The sequence below is a fragment of the Orbicella franksi genome, chromosome 15 (assembly GCF_964199315.1).
Source record: "Orbicella franksi chromosome 15, jaOrbFran1.1, whole genome shotgun sequence".
Classification (NCBI taxonomy): Eukaryota; Metazoa; Cnidaria; class Anthozoa; order Scleractinia; family Merulinidae; genus Orbicella; species Orbicella franksi.
In genome coordinates, this window is record NC_138159.1 from 531,866 (window position 1) to 552,700 (window position 20,835).

General features: G+C 38.3%; 1 protein-coding gene and 2 long non-coding RNA genes across 6 annotated transcripts in view; 2 read left to right on the forward strand and 1 right to left on the reverse strand.

Moving 5' to 3' along the window:
• The first annotated feature begins 822 nt into the window (after nt 1-822).
• LOC145470849 (lipopolysaccharide-induced tumor necrosis factor-alpha factor homolog) lies at nt 823-3,793 on the forward strand. The gene is made up of 2 exons (XM_081454728.1): nt 823-1,235; nt 2,489-3,793. Exons 1-2 carry the CDS (start codon nt 901-903, stop codon nt 2,595-2,597), a joined length of 444 nt encoding a protein of 147 aa, XP_081310854.1. The 5' UTR covers nt 823-900; the 3' UTR covers nt 2,598-3,793.
• A 286-nt stretch (nt 3,794-4,079) lies between these two features.
• On the forward strand, nt 4,080-14,512 carry LOC145469042 (uncharacterized). Its single transcript, XR_014042265.1, has 5 exons — nt 4,080-5,684; nt 5,798-5,876; nt 6,253-6,314; nt 7,763-7,884; nt 13,312-14,512. It is a non-coding gene; the product is annotated as an uncharacterized LOC145469042 (long non-coding RNA).
• LOC145469041 (uncharacterized) overlaps nt 14,361-20,835 on the reverse strand; it is a 10,177-nt gene continuing 3,702 nt past the window's right edge. The window contains exons 2-6 of one of the 4 annotated variants that reach the window (XR_014042263.1): nt 19,944-20,835; nt 18,793-18,904; nt 17,888-17,959; nt 16,499-16,596; nt 14,361-15,935 (exon numbers count right to left, since the gene is read on the reverse strand). The exon at nt 19,944-20,835 is cut by the window's right edge and continues 371 nt beyond it. This is a non-coding gene — a long non-coding RNA (uncharacterized LOC145469041). Of the gene's footprint in view, nt 15,936-16,498; nt 16,597-17,887; nt 18,757-18,792; nt 18,905-19,943 lie in introns of those variants that run through there. The other 3 variants (XR_014042264.1, XR_014042261.1, XR_014042262.1) reach the window with 3 other exon arrangements.

The following is a 20,835-nucleotide window of genomic DNA, read 5'->3' on the forward strand; positions in this document are numbered from 1 at the left end:
CAGTTTTCGGTTTCCTTTTCGTTTCACTTCGTTTCGTGCGACATCCAATGACTTTATACTTTGTGTCTTGGTTCAGTAAAATTTTTCGTTTTCCACTGAAATATACCGTTTTGCTGTTTATAAGGTGGGGAAAGGAAACCCACTCTTAACATTGAGCTACATTGGAGGCAGTAAACATTTGTGAAGCCACTCGATAAATCTAATGGAATTCTGTTGACGCCTCTGTAGCTTTTTCCTGATTCACGAAAGCAAGAACATGCTTTGCTGGTGCCTTAGATCACTGTGCCCAAAACATTTCACGCTCGATAGTACACGAAATTTTTCCGACTCTGATTACGATCTTGCAGCGTATTTGGACGTTAGCTTACGAAAGCGATTGAATTTATGACGGAAACCGACTTGACGATTTTAAATTGCAGTCGATTGTGACCGTAAGAATATCAGATATTTTCAACTGACATTTTCTTTCCCTTGGCCTTTCTCGGCAAGTAATAAAATTTCAACTCTCCGCATTCCCGTGACGTCTCATTTTCCCTGACACTTATACAAGGTTTTTATTGAAAAATGAAAAACAAATGAAAAATGTTTAATTTGTTTTTCTCAGGAAACAAAAGAAAACAGTGTCGTATAAGTTCGGTTTTCAATGCGAGATTTTATACCAAGCTGTTGGAATGAAATGTTCTTGAGAAAACAATATTGGGAGACATTGAGAAGAGACTTTTAAAATGGTGATATCTTGTTTAATTTGAACTTTTTAACGCTGACAGCTGCAAAGAAACTATTATGGTAAATAATATTTCCCAATCGCAAGCTGTTTTATGTGCTTAGCAACCTTCAACTACGTCACTGCTTATTTTTAAAGACAGCGAACTCATTTACAGGCAGGAAAAGCGAACGAACATGGGTGAGAAACCGCCGCCACCATACCCCGATCAACAACCGCCTGTTTCGGCGTATCCACAGCCTGGATATAACCCGACACAACCTGGTTATCCACCTCAGCAACATGGTTATCAACCGGCCGTCGCTGGTTATCCGACTCAGCCAGGTTATCCCGCGACATCCACTACTACCACGATTATTCAACAGCCGGCCACACAGATACTCGCCATTAACTTCGGTGAAGTCCCAGTAGCCATGACTTGCCCGAACTGCCGAGCAAACATTGTTACAGCGACTACCTTTGTTACTGGGACTTTAACATGGCTCGCTTGCCTGGGGTTGTGTGTTATTGGGTATGTGTTGCAAAATTATTTTATTTATTTTCGTTTTAGTCGCTATTCCGCGCGTCTTCTATATAAATGATGTTTAGGATTCAAATTAAACGTGAAAACATTTCGTTTTGTTACTCGATATCTCTAGCAAGAACTCGGTTTATCTTGGTTTTATATCAAATCCATAAGTGTGAACAGAAACAAGAATTTAAGGCACAACACCGATTAGGAAAGCGACAGCTTTAACGAAACCATTTTCAGTGTCCAAAAAGAGAAACAGTTACGTGCTATGTTAAATTTTAATGACTTTTAATCCTCCATAACGCTTAACTTTTCTCCGAATATTCCAGCTACCAATCTTATTTTCTTCTGGTTTCACTGATGGTAAATGCAAACAGTGGGAGCAATTTTAGAAACTTTTACAGGGTAATCTGTGTACCTGTAATATTAGATGCAAAGTCGTCCTTCAGTAGACTTCCGCGAAACAACCTCAATATTAATGAACTTGAGTTGTGTTTGTAAACATTGCTTTTTAGTCCTTCGGTGGGAAGCCTGTAAACATTCTCATATCGATTTAGACAGGCAGATTTGGCTGTTTGGTTTCATTTCCGCCTAAAAATTGTCAGGTTTTGCGGTCAGTCAGACGTAGAGATAGATGGAGCAGTTCGATAGCGTTTGTAAATATCGTGCGCAGATTTTATGAAGCTTATCAGCTTTTAAATTTGAGATTGAAAGGTTTAGAAAGGTAGGTTGGATTAAAATAACAAAGACTAACCCAACACTAAAGTGCTACGTGCGGAATATTCTTAGAAAGTGACACAATGCACTATAGTTCATTATAAACAGGTGCTGTGCTTAAATATCCCCCACATGATCGTGTTTTGTCGAATCAGACTACAGAATGCATTGCATATTGAATTAAAGCGGATTTCCATTGCCGAGTAACGAGCCTACTTAGATTTCAATACTTTCCGTGCGAAAATGAGAAAAAAAGTAAAAGGTCGCTCCTACGTTTCTCTTTAAATTAATTACGTACAGTGTATACGACATATTATACCCTGTAACATGACGTACTGAACAAATATCAATACAAGATTTGCTTGCTGTAATCGTGTTTTGGTAAAGGTGTTACCACCACGGTCATTTACATTTACATTTACTTCTTTGCGAGCTGTAATTTAGATTGTGGAAAGATTTAAGTCAATACACTGTTTTAGTAATAGAAAAATGTTGTAGAACTCGACTTTTTTATTATTATTATTATTTTCTCTTAGATGTGATGCTGGTTGCTGTTTGATTCCATTTTGCTTTGATCCTTTGAAAGATGTCATTCATACATGTCCCTCGTGTGTAACACAAGTTGGGGTGTTTCGCCGAATGTGACGGGCAGATGTTCAGCATTCCAAGACTCCTCACTGAAGACCTTTTAACTAAAATAGATTAGACTTAAGTCAAAAACGCTGCTTAACTTTTGGAGACAAGCTCTTCACGCTTGTCTTTTTATTGATTTATCGCAGACAAGATGAGAAGAAACAACTGATTTGTTAGGTCTACATATGGTCATTTAACTTCCATCAAAACGTTGATTTCATTTTTGTAGAACCCAAGTTTCTGTAGTTAGTAATAACGCTAGAAATTCTTGTGAATTCATCAGCTAACTTTCATCATCAACAGTGTAACAAAAAGCCACAAAAATTGTCCAAGCTGCTGCTGTATCACAAAGACAAATCAAGTCGTCGAGAGTAATCAATTTTGACGCTTACAGGTTTTAGTTTTGTCGAAGTCAGCTACACTTTAGTGAAATCCAACATATTTCGATTCGATTCGCCAATAGCTAACGAACATGCCTCAACGGATTAGCTATTTATTATAAAAATCAGGTGTAATTTAAAAAAAAATTCATGCGTAAGATAGATGTTTTAAAACCGTTTCATGAAAGCCATGATTAAAAACAAATTTTTGTCTCTCTATGTAGCATGAGTCCTCTTCTTTTTCCTCATCCGTTTCTTCCATCACATTCTTCTTCCGGATGAATGAAATTTTTAACTATGCTCTGTAACTCTTGTCAAATCGGGCCAGTTCGAGGCAAACAAACTCACGTCACTTGTCGCTTGTCACTTGCTAAAGAATATAATATATTTTGTGACCATGCCCCATATAAATTGCGCAGAGAGAGTTGTAAAACAGAAAAATGTAATATATTGTACAAATTTGTCATCCAAAATAAATTATGAATAGATTATCATGATAACTGCATAAGCGTCTCATCTTCGAGAACATGTGCAAATAAAAGACGTTTCCGAACCTACCAAAGTTAAAAACGTTTGACGCCTTAAACATTTCAATATTTGATTAAACACCTTTAAAAATTTTCAAAATAAACCCAGCATATGAATCACAGCTTTTCTCAACTGGAAGGGGTTTATCTGCCTGTCTACTGTGTGAAAGCGTCAAAGCTACCTGAAGAAGGCTGGTTTGGCCAGTCGAAATATAGTACACCTTCAAAAAATCATTCTACGTTGTGTCGGTTTTTGCTTTTGTATTCTTCAAAGCTATAGCTCATTATGATTAGCAAATATATCGCCGTTTGAATTTGTGAGTATCGAGACAAAACGGGTCCAGCTCCAAAATGACGAGATTGGGCTCTCTGAAGCTCATTAACCCAATGACCAGTTTCTAATATTTTAATATGGTGTTTTAATTTATCCGAGTTAAAGAGGTTTTCCCGAACAATTGTAGTGCGCTAAGAGGGAAGTGCATATACATTGTAATACGCTAGAAAAATTGGGAAATTAACAATTAACAAGCTAAAGAGGAGCATTCAAAATGTTACAGAAACTCCACGTAGTACAAGACGGGAAACTTAATTTCATAACAAAAGTTGCGAGGAAACGTGCGTGGGAACAACAGAAAGTTAGATGCAAAATAATCTCTGGAAAAACCGCGAATCGCAAGAGAGCACTGAGATACATTGGAAACGCTGGAAAAAGCGTAAAACAGAGGTCGCGTCATGTAAGTGAGGAACGCGCAGTGGGAAAATCTCAATTACTGGATAAGAATATGCATAAAAACAGGCACAGATAATCAACACAGGATGCAAAAGAGCGAGGCACTTTGAATTAATGACCAGATTTGCAGGGAAACGCGCACGAAAAGAAAGTTCGATACAATTGATCCTCTGGAAAAAGCACGAAAATGGCGAGTGCGTAATGCGGTGGAAGCGGGGGGAGGGGGGTGGAGGGGCTGACACACACTGGGGAACTCGCGAGCTAATGGACAAGGGGAGACGTGTGAAAGAGGCAAGAGATAATCAAATTAAACTGATGATCAAATTTACTAGGAGTAGCGTATTGCAAAAAAATTTAAAGCTCTGGGAGTGGCGCCAAAACAAGGAATACGGAAAGCGGGGTTGGGGGAGGAACACAACGGGGAACCCTCAAGTTAATGAACACAGAGACTAAAGAAAATTGTGGTAAGACGATGCAAGTTGAATTTCCGTGATGACCAAACTCGGAAGGGAACGCGTTAGAGTATTGGAACGGGAAAGGACAGTCAATGTAACCTCTGGAGATAGCGCTAAAAGCAGGGAGAAACTGCGCTGTTAACATGAATCCTGAGGAACTGAATTTTTCCGCGTTTTGGAAATTAGTGGGAAAGTATTCTCTCGTCAGTATGAATGATCAAGGGATCTGTATATAGTTTTTAGGAGTATGTGTATTCTAATTCTTCCTCTTGGCCCGAGAACTATGGGATCATCTGTTCGCACCCGAGATGCATGGGACTATATGTGTGGGACCATCTATGCCCAAAATTGTAGGGGGGCTATGTTTTTTAAAGTGGCCGTTGTAGGGAGGTGAGGGTTAGTGGGAGGTGCTACTGTACTCGTGGTTCGCCCATATCGTACCGTTAATTTTGCTTAACGGATTGATAGAGAAAAATTGACATTCTTCGCAATCTAGTGGGTTTACGGGGGCGGCTGAATACAGAGGTAAACAGGATTGCAGCTGGCCTGTGAATACTGTTGCCTCTGATACCATATAACCCAGCATACGCTGAAAAGGTCATTTATTATTTTCCCCAAGATCTGAACCTATTAGGGGAAGAAAAAAACGCGCCGCAAAACTTGATGCTGGCACTTTCATGGTATTCCTTTCAACAGTTTCCTACAATCAAACAAACAAGCAGTCATCCAGGAATTCGTCAGTTGGAATTTGCGGTTCTGCATTTATAATGTTCGCAAGAAGATGAGTCGAAGTTTTTCGTGTCTTGTTAAATAACTAAACCTTAAACTCTTTGATAATGGTGGAATTTGGTAATCCACAGTTTTTGGGGACGGCTTGCCCTCCGCCACCCCTTCCACGAATTGCGCAGACAGCCCCTCTCCCCACCTCTCCCTCCCGTCTGCCAACCGCTTTTTCCCTCTGATCTTTGCGAGCGCAGTTCGTCTCCGCCATCTTGCATTTGTGAAAGGTAAATAGTGGAAAATTGTGTTAACGTAATTTCAAGGGTTTGTCCGAAGACTTGTATCAGTGGGTTGATGTTACCTGATCTGAGGCATAAGCTAAATTTCTTTACTTTTTCAGGTTTTTTTGCATGTGGAAGCCATATTGTTGAATGAGGAGATGTTGTGTTTGAAGACCTCCGGAGGAATGGACGCATAAGGTAAGCTTTTTAACTACCTTAAATATTTAACTGAGAGCTACCAGACTAGGTAATAAGACAGGACATGAACGTGACATTTGTGCCTATCAGAGATATTCTGCGTTATCAGGGATAAATAAACCAACAAACCTTAAGCACAGTATTTGTTGAGATGTCCCCATTAGAGATGAGTCTGTTTAACTCAAGCTGATTAGGTAACTTTTAAGTTACCTAATAAAGCTGTAATATTTGACTTTTAAAATCAGAATCGTCACTTGTTTCTCTGTTTGGATCTGCTACAGGCCGTATTTTGTACGGATTCTTTGTTCTTAGATAATTTATAAAGGGAAGCACAAGAGGTTCTTGTTTGGATGATGTTGGTGTATTTGATTTGCAGACTGCAGACTGCAGACTACATTTAAAGCTAACTGGCACTCCTGTTAGTCTGAAATCAGTCAGGTTAGCCTGAATAGTTCTCACATTAGCCTGTTTACAGTGTTTACAGTTTGCTTTCAAAAATGGAAAGGGGAATGCAACATAACATAGTTGTATTATGCAGCTATCAATGTTATGCCTGAGGGGGTGGGGGGGGGGGGAACCACGGGATAGGGTGGGGACTTTGATCGAAACAAAAATTTGGAATCAAACTTCCTAACCCTTGGGATAAGATTTCAATTCAAAGTTCCTCAGCTTGGGAAAAGGTTTTGAGTTCGAAGTTACCTACCAGACCGAGAATTTCAAGCCATCTGAAGTAAAGAATATGTGCTTGCATTTGACAAGACTTTTTCATTGATCATGCTGCTCCAGTGAAAGGCAGTGGGGAGGCTCTGCTCTCTTTATATATGAAATTTATATACTTATGAAGCTGCGAAAACAAGCTTCAATTTGACTTTGTTTTCTCTAATAATTTGCACTCAGCTGATGAATTTGCAAACCCCAAAATATTACCACTCACTATTCTAGGGTCAACATGTACAGTTATTCTAGTTTTTCATAGAATCTAAAAATTTCAATTATGAATGTTAAAGTTTATCTTGGTTCTTTCTTCAAGTCATTATTGGCCCTCTAGCTGTAGTTTCAACAAAGTGCAGTATTCTTCAATGAATTTAAAAAGATTTATCTTACCTTTCGTTCCTCCAGTTTATTGCAACTGGAAAGCGTGGAAAACATGCTCGAACTCCTGGGAATTCTGGGTACTTTCAAGACGGTGGAACACTCGTATCCAAGCTCCCCGCATTAAAAACCCTGGTCGCTTTTCGTTGTTTTAACGTTGTTCAAACTTCCCGACCCTGGGGCCAGCATTTTTTGGCATTGTTCAAACTTCCCGATCCCGGGGCCAACATTTATGTTCAAAGTTTGCTAAAATTCCCCACGTGGGGTGCGCACAGACGTTCAAAGTGCCCACCTTGTGCCTTGGTCCCCCCTCTTGCATAACACTGATAGCTGCATTTGTTAAAAATTCTGCAGTCTGCAGTCTGCAAATGTCATACACCATGATCATGTGTACCAAAGGCACCCACAGTAGAGTGTCAACCAGTGTATTATATTTGTAGACCCCAGTTGCAGACTACACTTAGGCCTAAATAGCACTCAGTTTAGCCTGAATAGTGCTCAGGTTACCTTGTTTACAGTTACACTGTAGCTTTCGGTAACAGAAATGGAAGTACAAAATTGGGTTAAAAATCTCCAGTCTGCAGTCTGCTGTCTACAGTCTGCAATCTGCAGATGTCATTTGCTGAGTGTCAAAGGATATCAGTGACCAACGTTCGATCAAAATTACCCTACAAGGGTTGGTACAGCTACATGCAGACTACTCTAAACTGTGGAAGAATTCAAAATGGCAGGAGCCAAAAGCTTCTTCTTGTTTTCAGTAACTTCACCCTTGTACGTGTTATCTCCCTCCTTAGGTTTTAGGACTTTGTTTGTCTAAACATCCAAACGCCATTTTCTCCTGAAGCAATACAACACAAGCTTGGCTTACATGTAGTTGTAGAACCAGCTAGGAAATTAGACTTTTAGTGAAGAAGTGGTAAGTTCTCCAATCATTAAGCACCTTGATTAAGTTTACTATGATACAAATAAACTTTAGTAGATGTTTTAATTTTAGCAATAGGAATAAGCTTAACCCCAATTCTGTATAGATTTATTTTAAGTCAGTGCTGTGGTCCAAGAAAAATTACTAGGAGCCTAAAGGTGCCCAGCACCTCAGCTTATATGAAAAAAGTAAGTTCTTCCAGTCACCCAAAGGCAGAGGCTCGTCACCTGTGGCACCCGGGCGCTTCTAGAGCACAGCCCTGGAAATACACTTTGATGGCATGAAAAATATCAGCTAAAACTTTCCAAATGCACAGCTACTCAAACTGCAGGCAGAAGATCCAGTACAAAACTAAAAATATCTCAACAACAAACACGTTGTGCTTGTGTCCTCGTCACTGCTTCAGGGGGTGTCTGGAAAACCCGAATTGCGAATAGCGAATAGTCATGAATAGCAAATAGCAAATAGTCCCGAATAGTGCGAATAGTCTCGAATAGTACGAATAGTGGCGAACAGTTGCGAAAAGTGGCGAATAGTGACAAATAGTCGTCAATAGTCACCGCTTTAGATCTAATATCCTGCGTTAATTAATTATCCAAATAAGCAACAGAATTTATGTGAATTTATTACCTTTTCTTCTCCGGACTCAGGCTAGGGCTGTCCATCACCGACATTAAGAAACAGAAAACACAAGGATAACCTGATATAGACGTAATTATGCTTTTGCAGTGGTTGAAACAGAAGAAATCACGTTTAGAAACACCTTTTGTCCTGTTAAGCGTCTGTGCTTTTTAGTGGGAAAATCCCATCCTACGTTGCTGCAAGGTTTACTGCGAGATACTGGGTACCCTATTTGCTACGATTTGCCACTATTTGCCACTGTTCGTCACTATTCGAGATTGTTCGCCACTATTCGCACTATTCGAGACTATTCGCACTATTCGTACTATTCGCTATTCGTTATTCGGGACTATTCGCTGTTCGCTATTCGTGACTATTCGCTATTCGCTATTCGCTATTCGTATTTTCCAGACACCCCTGCTTCTGGCGACAACTGTGTGACAACTTGATGATTCTGGTGACACTGCTGTCAGTTAGAGCTTAATAATGACTTTGTGTCAAAGAATCAATTTTTTCCAATTAATTTTTTTTTATATTTTTTTCATAAGGTCTGAACGTGGTCTATCTGAAAATTAAGAGAAATCCTGTTCTTTAAAATTGCCAATTTAACCCTTTGATACCAGACTTTCGCCAGAAATACCGTTTTTAACCATTTAGTCAGGTTTTTTGGCTGCCATGGCGCTAAATAAGCCTAATAAGTTTTGCTAAGAAAGCTTTTTTTCTTACCAAAAGGAGAGTTTTTTCGAGGATTAGGTACAAAATTGAGCAATATTTCAATTCGGGGCATGCGCATAAGCCAAAATTTGGACTTTTTTTGTCCATTAACCGTTCTCAATTTTGTTTGTTGCCCCTTTCCTTTCTTTTTTTCTCGGCCCTTTTACTCTGGCTACCTTTTACGTTGCATGTTCTTTCTGGCTGCCGTGAAAAGCTGGATGTTAACTACGGGCGAAGCCTAGAAATGGACCTTGATCAATCATAGGCGTAGTGGGCCATCTTACCACCGTTTTTGCACCAAAACTGATAAGTTAAACGTTGTTTTTCGATTTGCGACGTCAGAATGTCGTCGATATCTCAACCTGACCATTGTACGGAAAGGCCTAGCCTAGTCTACTATCTGCTTATCAAGAATATCTGATGACATTTAAATTGATGATGTCACAAGTGATACAAAGAGCACTGCGGAGCGAGCGTAGCGAGCGAGCAGCAACATAATCAGGATTTAAGAAGAATGTATAGAAGGGGGTACGAATTCTCAAATTCATCACTTTTTACCAGAATTCATTGCATTTAACCAGAGTGCACTGCGCCACTTTTTACCAGAGTGCCGCGTTGCGCCACGAACAACACGAGGACGTCTACGGCTTGACCGAGCCGTCGCCCTTTTCGCGCGGATTCCAGTGAGAAAGATTAGTGGTTATGTTTTGCTTTGATTTGCCTGTAAAACGATGTGAAGGAGATTGTGCCCGGCTTTCACAACTCTTGCTTTTGTTCTTAATGCAGTATGTGAAAGTTTGTAAATCTGGACGATTAATTGTGACATCTTAATTTTAAACTTAGTATGTCATTTCTTAGCAGTCTCACCTCCTTGGCCGAATTCTTAAATGAAGAGAAACCGTCGTTACTAAAGCTTGTAGAATATTAAAACAAACGAAACCCGTAGAACACGCTGCTGTCCTATATGCTGCAATCTATTCCTTTTCATCCAAACATGAATTTAAGCTAAAGCGTTATCATCTTCGCACATCGCGATGGACGCGTCCTCGACACATTTGGCAACATACATGAGACATTTAATGCGTATCAGTACAGAATCACTGTGTAAAATATGTCACTCCCAACAGAATGTACCGCAGCATTATTATCTTTTAGTTACCCTAGTTACGCATATATGCGTAATTGGGGCTCAATAGGTTAACAAATAGATTCCATGTTGCTGTGCATCTGTTTAGTAGTAGATCGCAGATGAGGTCAAAGTGCGGTAAAAAATATACGGTGTATGGGACGATAGTTGAGTGAATCACTGATATTCTTACCACATTTTGATGTCTTCTGTGATCTTTTACTGAACAAGCACATGGCAACATGGAATCAGTTTTAACCAGTGGAGAAGCCAAGAAGTGTTTTAAGAGTCCCTGTCCATAGAAATGGAAAATAACTCGGCAAGGGTCGAAAATTCGATTTCGCTCATATTTTCATGGTAGATAGGCTAGGGCATGACAAAAACTACTGGATAGTTTTTTTTGGCAAAATATCCTTTTATTTCAAAGAAATAGGCAAATAACCAAATTCCGTTAAAATCGTCATTTGACGCACCATTTTATTAAGCAAGTTTGAGAGCCTCGCATGCAAAACCACGTCATTCTTCCGTCTTTAAAACACTCAAATATTTTTGTGCAATGTTTTAATGTGTACTGGGTTGATTTTTGGGAATGTTGCGTTGTCTTTTTGGGTGCAAAATAATTTAATTTCGAAGACATGTATTTCATTCACTTAAAAGTACTTCGTGAATATAATTAATTTTCACCATGTGCGAAACCTTCAAATGGATCAAGCTTCTGGTGGTTGAATCGCAGAAGGATGGTATACAGATTCCTGTAAAAATTTCTTTGGGCAAATGATTGTGAGCGACGCGAGAGCTTTTCAAAGTACGCTAAAAATGGAAAATATTTGACCATTCCCTCGTCAAATTTCAATTTACGGGTTAGACGTGTATTTTAGCATGCGCCTCATGACTTGACCTATGTTAAGTTGAAATAGACACAGAGCTGATAATTTCGAAATCTTCTAACCTCATTTGCTGTAAAAGGCAGGTCCAAAGCCGATTTGACGTGTTTCTAGTCAATCTCTCACCATACGTCGCAGATAAAGAAGAAGTTTGCTTTTGTTTACATAACGTCCGATGTACATCGCCAGCTGTCAAATTATTTAATGGTCGAACACCATGAATCTGTATCCCTCTTTCGACACATAAGATCACCACTGCATCTAAGTCAAAAACGGCTAAGTCATTTTTAGGAGTTCGGGGGAGGAGCGCGGGCTCTTTTCCCGAACAGCGGCTGGTAATCGAGCCTAGGGGTTATGAGACAATACTAAAACAAACATTGAGTTCCCAGGGTAATAATATTATAATTGTTAAATGGGAATTGGCTGAACCAGTTAGCTATGTTTTTTTAGGTCCAAACTTGTGTGCTTCAATTTAACTTGATATATTGGGCAGATGAATCAGTTTGACCTTTAAAACTAATGTTGTTTTTTGTTTGATCAAGGGGTCTGTGACACTGGGAAGATAGAGGAGAGGGATTGGGACTTACATGAAGACCCCTAGCAATTTCTGGAGACTCAAATTAAGCGAATGTTTCCACGTCTTTTTCGTGTTCGTCAAACTTTCACAAGTGTTTCTGTAATTTGATAGAAACACGGAGAAAGTGTTTTATATTTCGTTGCGAAAATGTTGCGAGAGTAAGAGAGGAAAATTATTCGTTTGTTTCGGTTGATCAAAATGTAAATTTTCTTTGCTCGTGCCTTCATTGTTCTATAGGGCCTTGGTCACTTGTGGTCACGTGACAAAGCAAAGGCGATTGCCCTTGGAGAATGTTATAAACGTTTTGAAATAATTTAAGAACTATGGCTCCTACTATGAACACAAAAAATAATAATCGTCCAACGAGGATATTTTGGTAACCTTGCCTAGCTGCTGTCAAATAATTATAAATTTAATCCGGTGGAATTATTCATACCTTCATCTCAATGCTGATTTACCGCCCTGACTGAGTTGACTTGTAGTCAGTTCGAGAAATTACTAATCAACCACGGACAGTTCCTCTTTGTTTGTTTATTTTTATGATTTTTTCTTTAATTCTATCTCAATTTTGAAAGGGTACAAACAGTAAACAAGCGCGTCCATTGAAAAAAAGAAATAAATAAAAATATAAAAAGGAAAGAAAAAGGAAAAAATAACGATCCGAGCTGTATTTGAACCTGTGACCGTCTTGAATTTCGGATTGAAAAGCGACAGTGATCTCCACTACACCACGCAGTAAACATCTGATTGTTTATTATATCTCTACTGTGTGTCTGACGGGCTCGGGAACGATTTCTATTCACGCCGGAACGGCTTCAAATTCTGACGCACCTGGAGAGCAAAACGACTCAATTTGAAATCATTGTTAAGTGACTCTTAAGTCGTTAGCAGGTTTTAATACACATTTTTGGAAGTAAAAGAAAGTTTTAAACTTTTACTAGACAAAAAAATTAAGAACACTTGGCGATAAATCACGAAACATTTTGGCAACAAAAACAGCTTTAAATTTTAGCGGGCCGTACAGGAGAATACGGCCCGCTAAATTGACCAATCACAGCGCGCGTACTAACTGAGAGATATAATAAAATATAAGAACGCTGTTTTTAAGGCCTATGGAATTGTGCCTTCGAAAGAAAATTTCTCAAGTTTTCAAAAACCTATATTGAAACGGATTGCGATATGGGTTTTTGAAAAACTGTTAGACATGAACAGTTTTTAAACTTAATCTCATTTGTTTGTCACCTTGAATTATAACGCCCAGGAATTTGTTTGTAATGAAGCTATGGTTTTGTCAGTTAGATCTATAGCGTTTAGATCTATAGTGTTTCATAGCGAGTAATTGGCTAAACTAAATAATATAGACCAAACTCAACTGTGACACAGTCCCTTTTATGTGTCATCTTTTGTTTGTTCGTAATGAAACGACAAATTATTCGTAAAATAGTGATAGGCAATATTGCTGTAACTGAATTCTGAGAAATTGTTTTTATTTATTCCAGTTAGGACGCTTTTTCAGTCACGAAGAGCAGCTGAGGCCTGGGTAGACTGTTAATAACCTCAAGATGAATTGATCATACACCATGGTGATCCCTGAGAGTGACTAGCCGATAGGTTTTATATGTCTACCGAATAGTGTATTACCGGTGACAGGTTAGATATCTCTTACTTCTAAGAAATAGTTTTTGGAATCGGACTGTGTGGCAAACAGTATTTTTGTGGAGTCATGACACTTTAGTCGAATTACCTACCAAGAGAAGGAAACTTGAAAACCGTAAGGGCAAAAACCCGGCTGGCTATCTCAAAGAAAAAAAAATAGGCTTTCATTTTAGCCTGGTGAAAACTCGCTGGATAAAATTAGTGTCGAATATTTTTTTTCCTGCGGTGTAAGTTTCAATGGCTCCTTGTGAAAGAAAAAAAGAAAATTTCAATTTTCTTTACTTCACTATTCCCAATCGAGTAGGGACAAAAATTGCTCCCGTGCCGATGAATTTATCTGGTTTGTTAGCCGCGGCAATGAAAAGGATGACGCATTTTCTCACCAAAAGTTAATGTTTACGATCTGGAATATCCGCGAAGTTCATAGTCATTCAAATTGTTTATTCTAAAAACAATGCAAATGGTAATTTTATCGAATGTCATTCTGTGATCATTATAATTTACATGTTACTGTTGTTGTTTACGTACAGCGCGGCTAGCTGAAAACCCTTCAATCTTTCGTACTTACTTTTTGCAGCAAATCGCGAATAGAAGTTTCTAAGTTTATTTAGACTTAGTGGCAGTTATATGTTGAAAGAATTTTTAAATCTTCTTCAAGTCTATTAATTATTCGTAAACTTTGTAGTTGTCGAAGGAAAACAGCGGCGGTATGTAATTGTTTTATTTTTCTCAAAGGTTTAGTAATATAACTCTGTCGCGGGTCATTAGTTCATAATCTAGTTCCACATATTGTGATTATCGCGGTAACTCGAGAAAGTTGTAGCTATCAGAGGAAAATAACACAGGGTTCGTAAATGAAGGTTTTATTATGATCATAACACCTTCAGAATATGGCGGAGGTAAGAAGACGAAGAGTTAGGGACTTAGCATGTACGTGTACACTGTTGTTTATTGAACGCGAAAGATTTGTACTGTAATATTAATCTTTATTGGTTTTTGTCTGCTGTAGTATTACAAAATAAATTGACTTAATCATGTTACAAACTTGTGTCAGTTTACTGAAAACCATGCTTACAAGGCTCTTTTGCAGATGCCGTACAAATGACGAGTACCAGACAAAGAAATTTTCAATCTTGGAAGGAAGGCAAAAATTGATGTGGAACACCGCCATCTCCCCGCCACCACCACTAACTAGCATTTCTTTTATACTTATGGCAAGAGTTTGGTGCACCCATCCTTGTGGTACAGTAGCCTCTAATACGCATGTGTACTAGGTGAGTGTCCCAGTTACAAGAAACCTAATTTACTGTACGTCGTGACTGTAGGTAACTGATAACTTCGTGTCGCTTTAAAACGAAGTTCTAACTTCGGGTTTCCCGACACGGAGGTATCAGTTACTTGTAAGTCGTGACTGTAGGTAACTATAACTTCGTGTCGGGTAACCCGAAAAAACTTCGGATTCCCCAACACGAAGTTATCGGCTACTTACAGTCACGACTTACAAGTAACTGATGCCTCCGTGTCGGGAAACCCGAAGTTTGAACTTCGGCTTAAACCGACACGAAATTATCAGTTACTTGCAGTCACGACGTGCAGTACATTAGGTTTCTTGTAACTGAAACACTCCCCTAGTACGCATGCGTATTAGAGGCTACTGTACCACAAGGATGGGTGCACCAAACTCTTGCTATAAGTATAAAAAAAATGCTAGTTAGTGGTGGTGGCGGGGAGGTGGCGGTGTTCCACATCAATTTTTGCCTTCCATCCAAGGTTGACAATTTTTCTTTGGCCACTTCTTAAAACTTGTCATTTTTAAGGCATCTGAAATAAGAGGTCGCAAGTGAACTTTACATATACAAACGTTTCCCGCCAAAAGACTTAGAAAAAAATTTTATTATAAAATATGATACCAAACGCGCATGCGTGCATGCAAAGTTGTACCACAAGGGCGAAAGCTCAAAACTCTCGCTATAAATATAAAAGAAATGCTAATTATTGGGGGCTGGCGGGGAGGTGGCTGTTTTCCTCATCAATTTTTGCTTTCCTTCCAAGGTTGAGAATTTTCCTGTCTGGTACTCATTTTTTTCAGGGCATTTGCAAGATTGTCTTTTGTCTTTCGCCTTTCCCCAAAGCAAGGCATCTGAAATAAGAGGTCGCAAGTGAACTTTACATATACAAACGTTTCCCGCCAAAAGACTTTAAAAAAATTTTATTATAAAATATGATACCAAACGCGCATGCGTGCATGCAAAGTTGTACCACAAGGACGAGAGCTCAAAACTCTCGCTATAAATATAAAAGAAATGCTAAATATTGATGGCTGGCGGGGAGGTGGCTGTTTTCCTCATAAATTTTTGCTTTCCTTCCAAGGTTGAGAATTTTCCTGTCTGGTACTCATTTTTTCAGGGCATTTGCAAGATTGTCTTTTGTCTTTCGCCTTTCCCCACATTGGTCATTTCAAAGGCATCTGAAATAAAAGAGAATGTGACTTAAAACATACAAATATTGCCCACCAATTAAGATACTTAGAATTCAATATTATTCCAAAAGAACATGCTCGTAACAACTTAGTTAGAAGCTACTTAGACTTATACCATGCCTTCGATGACTTAAACTTAAACCATATCTCCGAATTTTACATGCACTTGTACTTAATGTACCAAAACCGGCACAATCAAAACCAACTATAGCGAGACACGTTTTTTCACTTGAACTTCCATACTCTCATTGCGCGATTTCTCAGAAAGAGTATTTTCTTTCACATGTAAATCTGCATGTAGCTGTCCCTGTACCGGCACGATTCAAATAGCGGAAGTAGCGGAATTTGCTTTCATCTTCACGTTTGAAAAAGTACTGTTGACGTCTAATCAAGTTAACGGCCAAATATGCAACAAAAGGTTTCAACCGTTTAAAATCTGTCTAGTTCGGTACCTAAAATTCCTTACACACTCGAAAAGTTGGGTTTGTTGAATGCCTTGATATGAACGAGATAAGATTACGTATAGCAAATATATAAACAATACTACTTACCCGAGTTTGCCCATCGCGTTCAGAGGATTCATTCGATAGCGTGCATGATGTCCTTGAAAGCCATCTTCTCAAACTTTGAAGCTGCTCGCTGTTGAAGCCTAAGGGAAACAAAAAGTAATAAAAAGAAGTTAATCTTATCCGACTGTCACTGTTAACTTTCCGTATAAATTAAAATATAAGGCAAGAATAAACGCAAATAAGATGCAAATTGTGCCGTTCTTCCGTTCTGCGATAAACACATCACGCTTTTTTTTCACAAGGCCATAAGCTAGTGATTATTAAAATTAGATTTTATTATCTCAGAACGCTGCGATAACTGTAAACATGACAAATTTCTAATTATTTGCTTGTTCAACGTTTTAATACTTCAAAGCTGAGGATCATAAATTTTACGTTTGTATCTTTAGTGAGATAAAATTTCCCCCCAAAACAAAACAAAAATAATTAAGCACGAAAGTATTACATTGTGTGTGCTGTTTAGGTACGTCACGCTGACCATTAGTGCGCGCCACTCGTATGCTTATGTAGTCAAGTTTTCAGCGCAAAACTGTATCAAGTCGAGATGGCGCTGTGGTTTGGTGCGCGCCTCTCGCTCCGGGACTAGGCAGGGTCGCAAGTTCGAGTCCCAGTCCTGGTGTACAGAAGTACTTTTTTTCCTTTTTAAGACCAGAAATTAATTGACCAAACCTTCCTCGTGTACCAATTTTTAGAAAATCCATTTTAAAGTGCAAAATCCGATCTCTTACATTGAAGGCAAAAGAGCAAAGAATTTACCGTAAAATGTAATTTGCGTTCAACCATTAAAAAACCGATACTTTTTACACGGATGGACAAGGACGCCAATATGACTTCTCCTGGCCAAACGAGCTTGCTTCATGGTTCCAAAACTTTTATAGCTCGATGCATTCGATATTCTTATACTAAATACGCAGCAAAGTTCAACCAATGTCGCAATGTTGGTCTAATGACCGGTTTCGTTATTCTCAGTAGTGAAATTTCTCTGCCGTTTTGCAACTTGAATTATGTAGCGGTAAAGTTAAATAAAAAATCTCAAAACAGCTTTCAAGGTTGGTTCGCACTTCCCACAAAATCAATAAAATGGCGGTTCCGCCGCCAAAAATCACTCGCGCGCGAATCCCGCCAGCCACACATGTTACATATGGTTCTGAGGTTGTAAAACAGAACATTGTACTCCGGTCCACACAGTAGCACTGATATGTTATTTTGAAAATTCTCAAACTAAATTGCAATCTCAACCAACACTGACCAAATCGGATCCCGATCGCTGTTACAACCAAACCAAACGCCGTTGAAGTACAATGAACGTAGTACCACATGTACGCATATTGGACCTATTCGTAACCATTTAAGATATCTAAGGGGGCTCACCTGTATCGTAGCGAAACCAATTATTGTCACGTTTAACATCTTTGTTAAGTTGAACAACTTTGGTTTTTAAAGCTGTGGAGGGTAAGAACATTATTTGAACAGTGTTTCCTTTTCATTTAGCGGGTTGGTACTAACGCTAGCTCAATTCAATCAATTTGTATCATGCTGATGCAGACAGTCTAACTTCAAAACCAGACAAGTTTCTATTTTGAACTGTTTTGATGTGAAAACCTCGCTATGTTAAGGACACACAAACACAGGGGCCAGAGAAAAAATATACTTGGATAACCCAACTCCTTTGCAGGTCAGTTCGTACACCCATCTCTCTGGATTTCCCTCTAACAAAATTTCTCGCCAACAAAAATATCATTCTAACGGCACAAGGTTTGTAACAAGACAGTTTACAGCATCTTCGGATAACGCAAAGACGCCAACCAACCAAACAATTTTCTTACAACCAAGTTCAAGTACTTTAAAGTATTATTTCCTTTTAGATGTGCGTGCAGTTTCGATCATAAAACCTACAGGTAACAACCCGTTTCTGGCATAGGATTAGGCTTCTAAGGGAGAGACGCCTGGGTTTGCCAGCCAGCACAACTTTGGCTGAGTGACCCATCTTTCGAGGAGCAGGTCTCTTGCTACCCTGATGTGACATCATATCTCGAAATCTGACTCAAACCTGCATTGATAATTAGTCTCTTAATTATTTACCGAGATTTTTTTCCATTAAAACAGCAAGCATGTGACTGTTTTCGTCCCATTAACTCATTCTGGCTACGGACTTTTGTCACAGATTTTAAATCCGGTAAACTTGGGTTAGTTTAACGTGCTGATTGAGGTAACATTCAGCATATATAGCTGATCAAATAATCAAATCCACAGTAAATGTTAGCAACATAACTTACTTGAGTTTGTCTCTCGTGTTAACGAAAAATGTGAGAGGAACTTTTTCAACAGTGTAAATGATGCTTTGGGAAATCACCTTCTTGAACATTTGAAACCAGCCACCGTTGATACCTGAAAGAACAAGATAAGAACCTTTATTTAAGTGTCAAAAACAAAAATGTTTTACCTTTATTCCACTTCCCTATCAAATTTCGTACTTCCAGTCGTCTTATAATAAAAGACGAAGAATAAACACAAATAAGATGCAAATTGTTTAACGTAAACACATCTACTATAATTGTTTGTGTTACACTACAGCAATTCAACTGACTACAATAAACTGATTTCAAATAAACAGTTCTGAAGTGCGAACTAATAATCAATGCCACGATGACTTTTCTATGACCGTCACTAATAAAATTTGCCTTAAATTCAGTACACAATTAAATATATAATTGTCTTTGCCATGATTTACATACATGTACTTCAAAGCTGGGTTCATAAATTTATCGTCCCAAGATAGACTTGCGCAAAAAGAAAAATATAAAACATTTGAAATATACAGTATGATGTGTGCTGTGATCGAATAGCTGTATTTTTTAGTTATCTGACTCAATGATTGGCTGTCAGGTATACAATGCATTTTGATTGAATACTGTAGCCAATCGTTTTGCAGATACCCCAAATGATTTTTTGTTTTTTTGTAATGCCTTTTACGAGCATGGTAAAATTTCTTGCAGAGTTGCATCCAAAACAGAACATTGTGTGCAGATCCACAGGACAGATTACACTTTCAATGAATGGTAACCCCAAATTTGGATCTCTAATTACCCCTCACTTCTTTTCTCATTCTTTTCCCACTTTTTCTTTTTATTTTATTCACTTTTTCCTAACTTTCTATTTTCCTATTTAATAATAATAATAATAATAATAATAATAATAATAAAAATAAAAATAAACATTTGTAACTATTGATAGACTGGCCCGCCTAGACTAGAGCTAGCTATCCATGGGCCAGTCCAACTGTAAAATGTACATTAAGGAATAAAAAATGATTGATTGAATTATAACCAAACTGAACGTGGGTAAAGGGTAAGTAATTAAGGCTAGTTCCATATGTACGCGTAGCGGACCTATTTCAAGACAATCTGAGGTTTCCAAATGAGACTACCTGTATTCTGGTGAAATGGATGAAAGATTGCGGTGTTCAACATCCTTGGTTGTAAGGTTGAATACCTTTGGTCTTAAAATCCTGTGGAGGTTAAACATTTTATTTGAAGAATATTAATTTATCAATAAATTGTTAATATTAATGATAATAAATTATCATAAATTCTAATCATTATTTAATAAGTAATTTTCTCCTCAGTTTGTAGGTCAGCACCAGCCATTTATTTGCCAGAAAATAAATAATACGTAATCAAAACAGTGAATAAAATTGATTTAATACTTGGCAAAATCCTACTCAAAATAGTACATATACTAAGTGAGCTGAGTAGTCACATAAATTTTCAAATTTTATCTGGGTTGTAAAACTGAAGTCAGAAAAAAAATAAATTGGTAAGTTAATTAAATTTTAAGAATAGAGAAAACTAAAACTTTCTCAAGATCAGTTTCAATAATGCAAAAAGTTGAAATTCAAATCAGAGCAACAATCTATTAGACATTTCTGAACTGTTCTCTTGTAGTATCAGTTTCTTTTACACACACGGAAACAAAGGCACCAGACAAAGGCAATATGAAATCAACTACTATATAGGTCAGTTCTTACACCAATCTTGTGTGGAGTTCAAGATCAATTTTGTCTTGTACTCACAATTTGAATATAAGACCAGTCTATGCTTCATAGATCAAGAAACTCAGAAAGAGATTTTTTGGTGGAACCAGCTCCCTTGTGGGCCACTTCTTACACCCATCTCCTGTACAAAGCTCAAGATCCATTCAGCGCTTGCAGACAGTCTAATTGTTCCTGAACAGGTTTTCCTAAAATCTTGCACTGGCAATTTGGATGAGGGACCAGTCTATGCTTCACAGATCAAGAAACTGTGGTAGAGTTTTCGGTG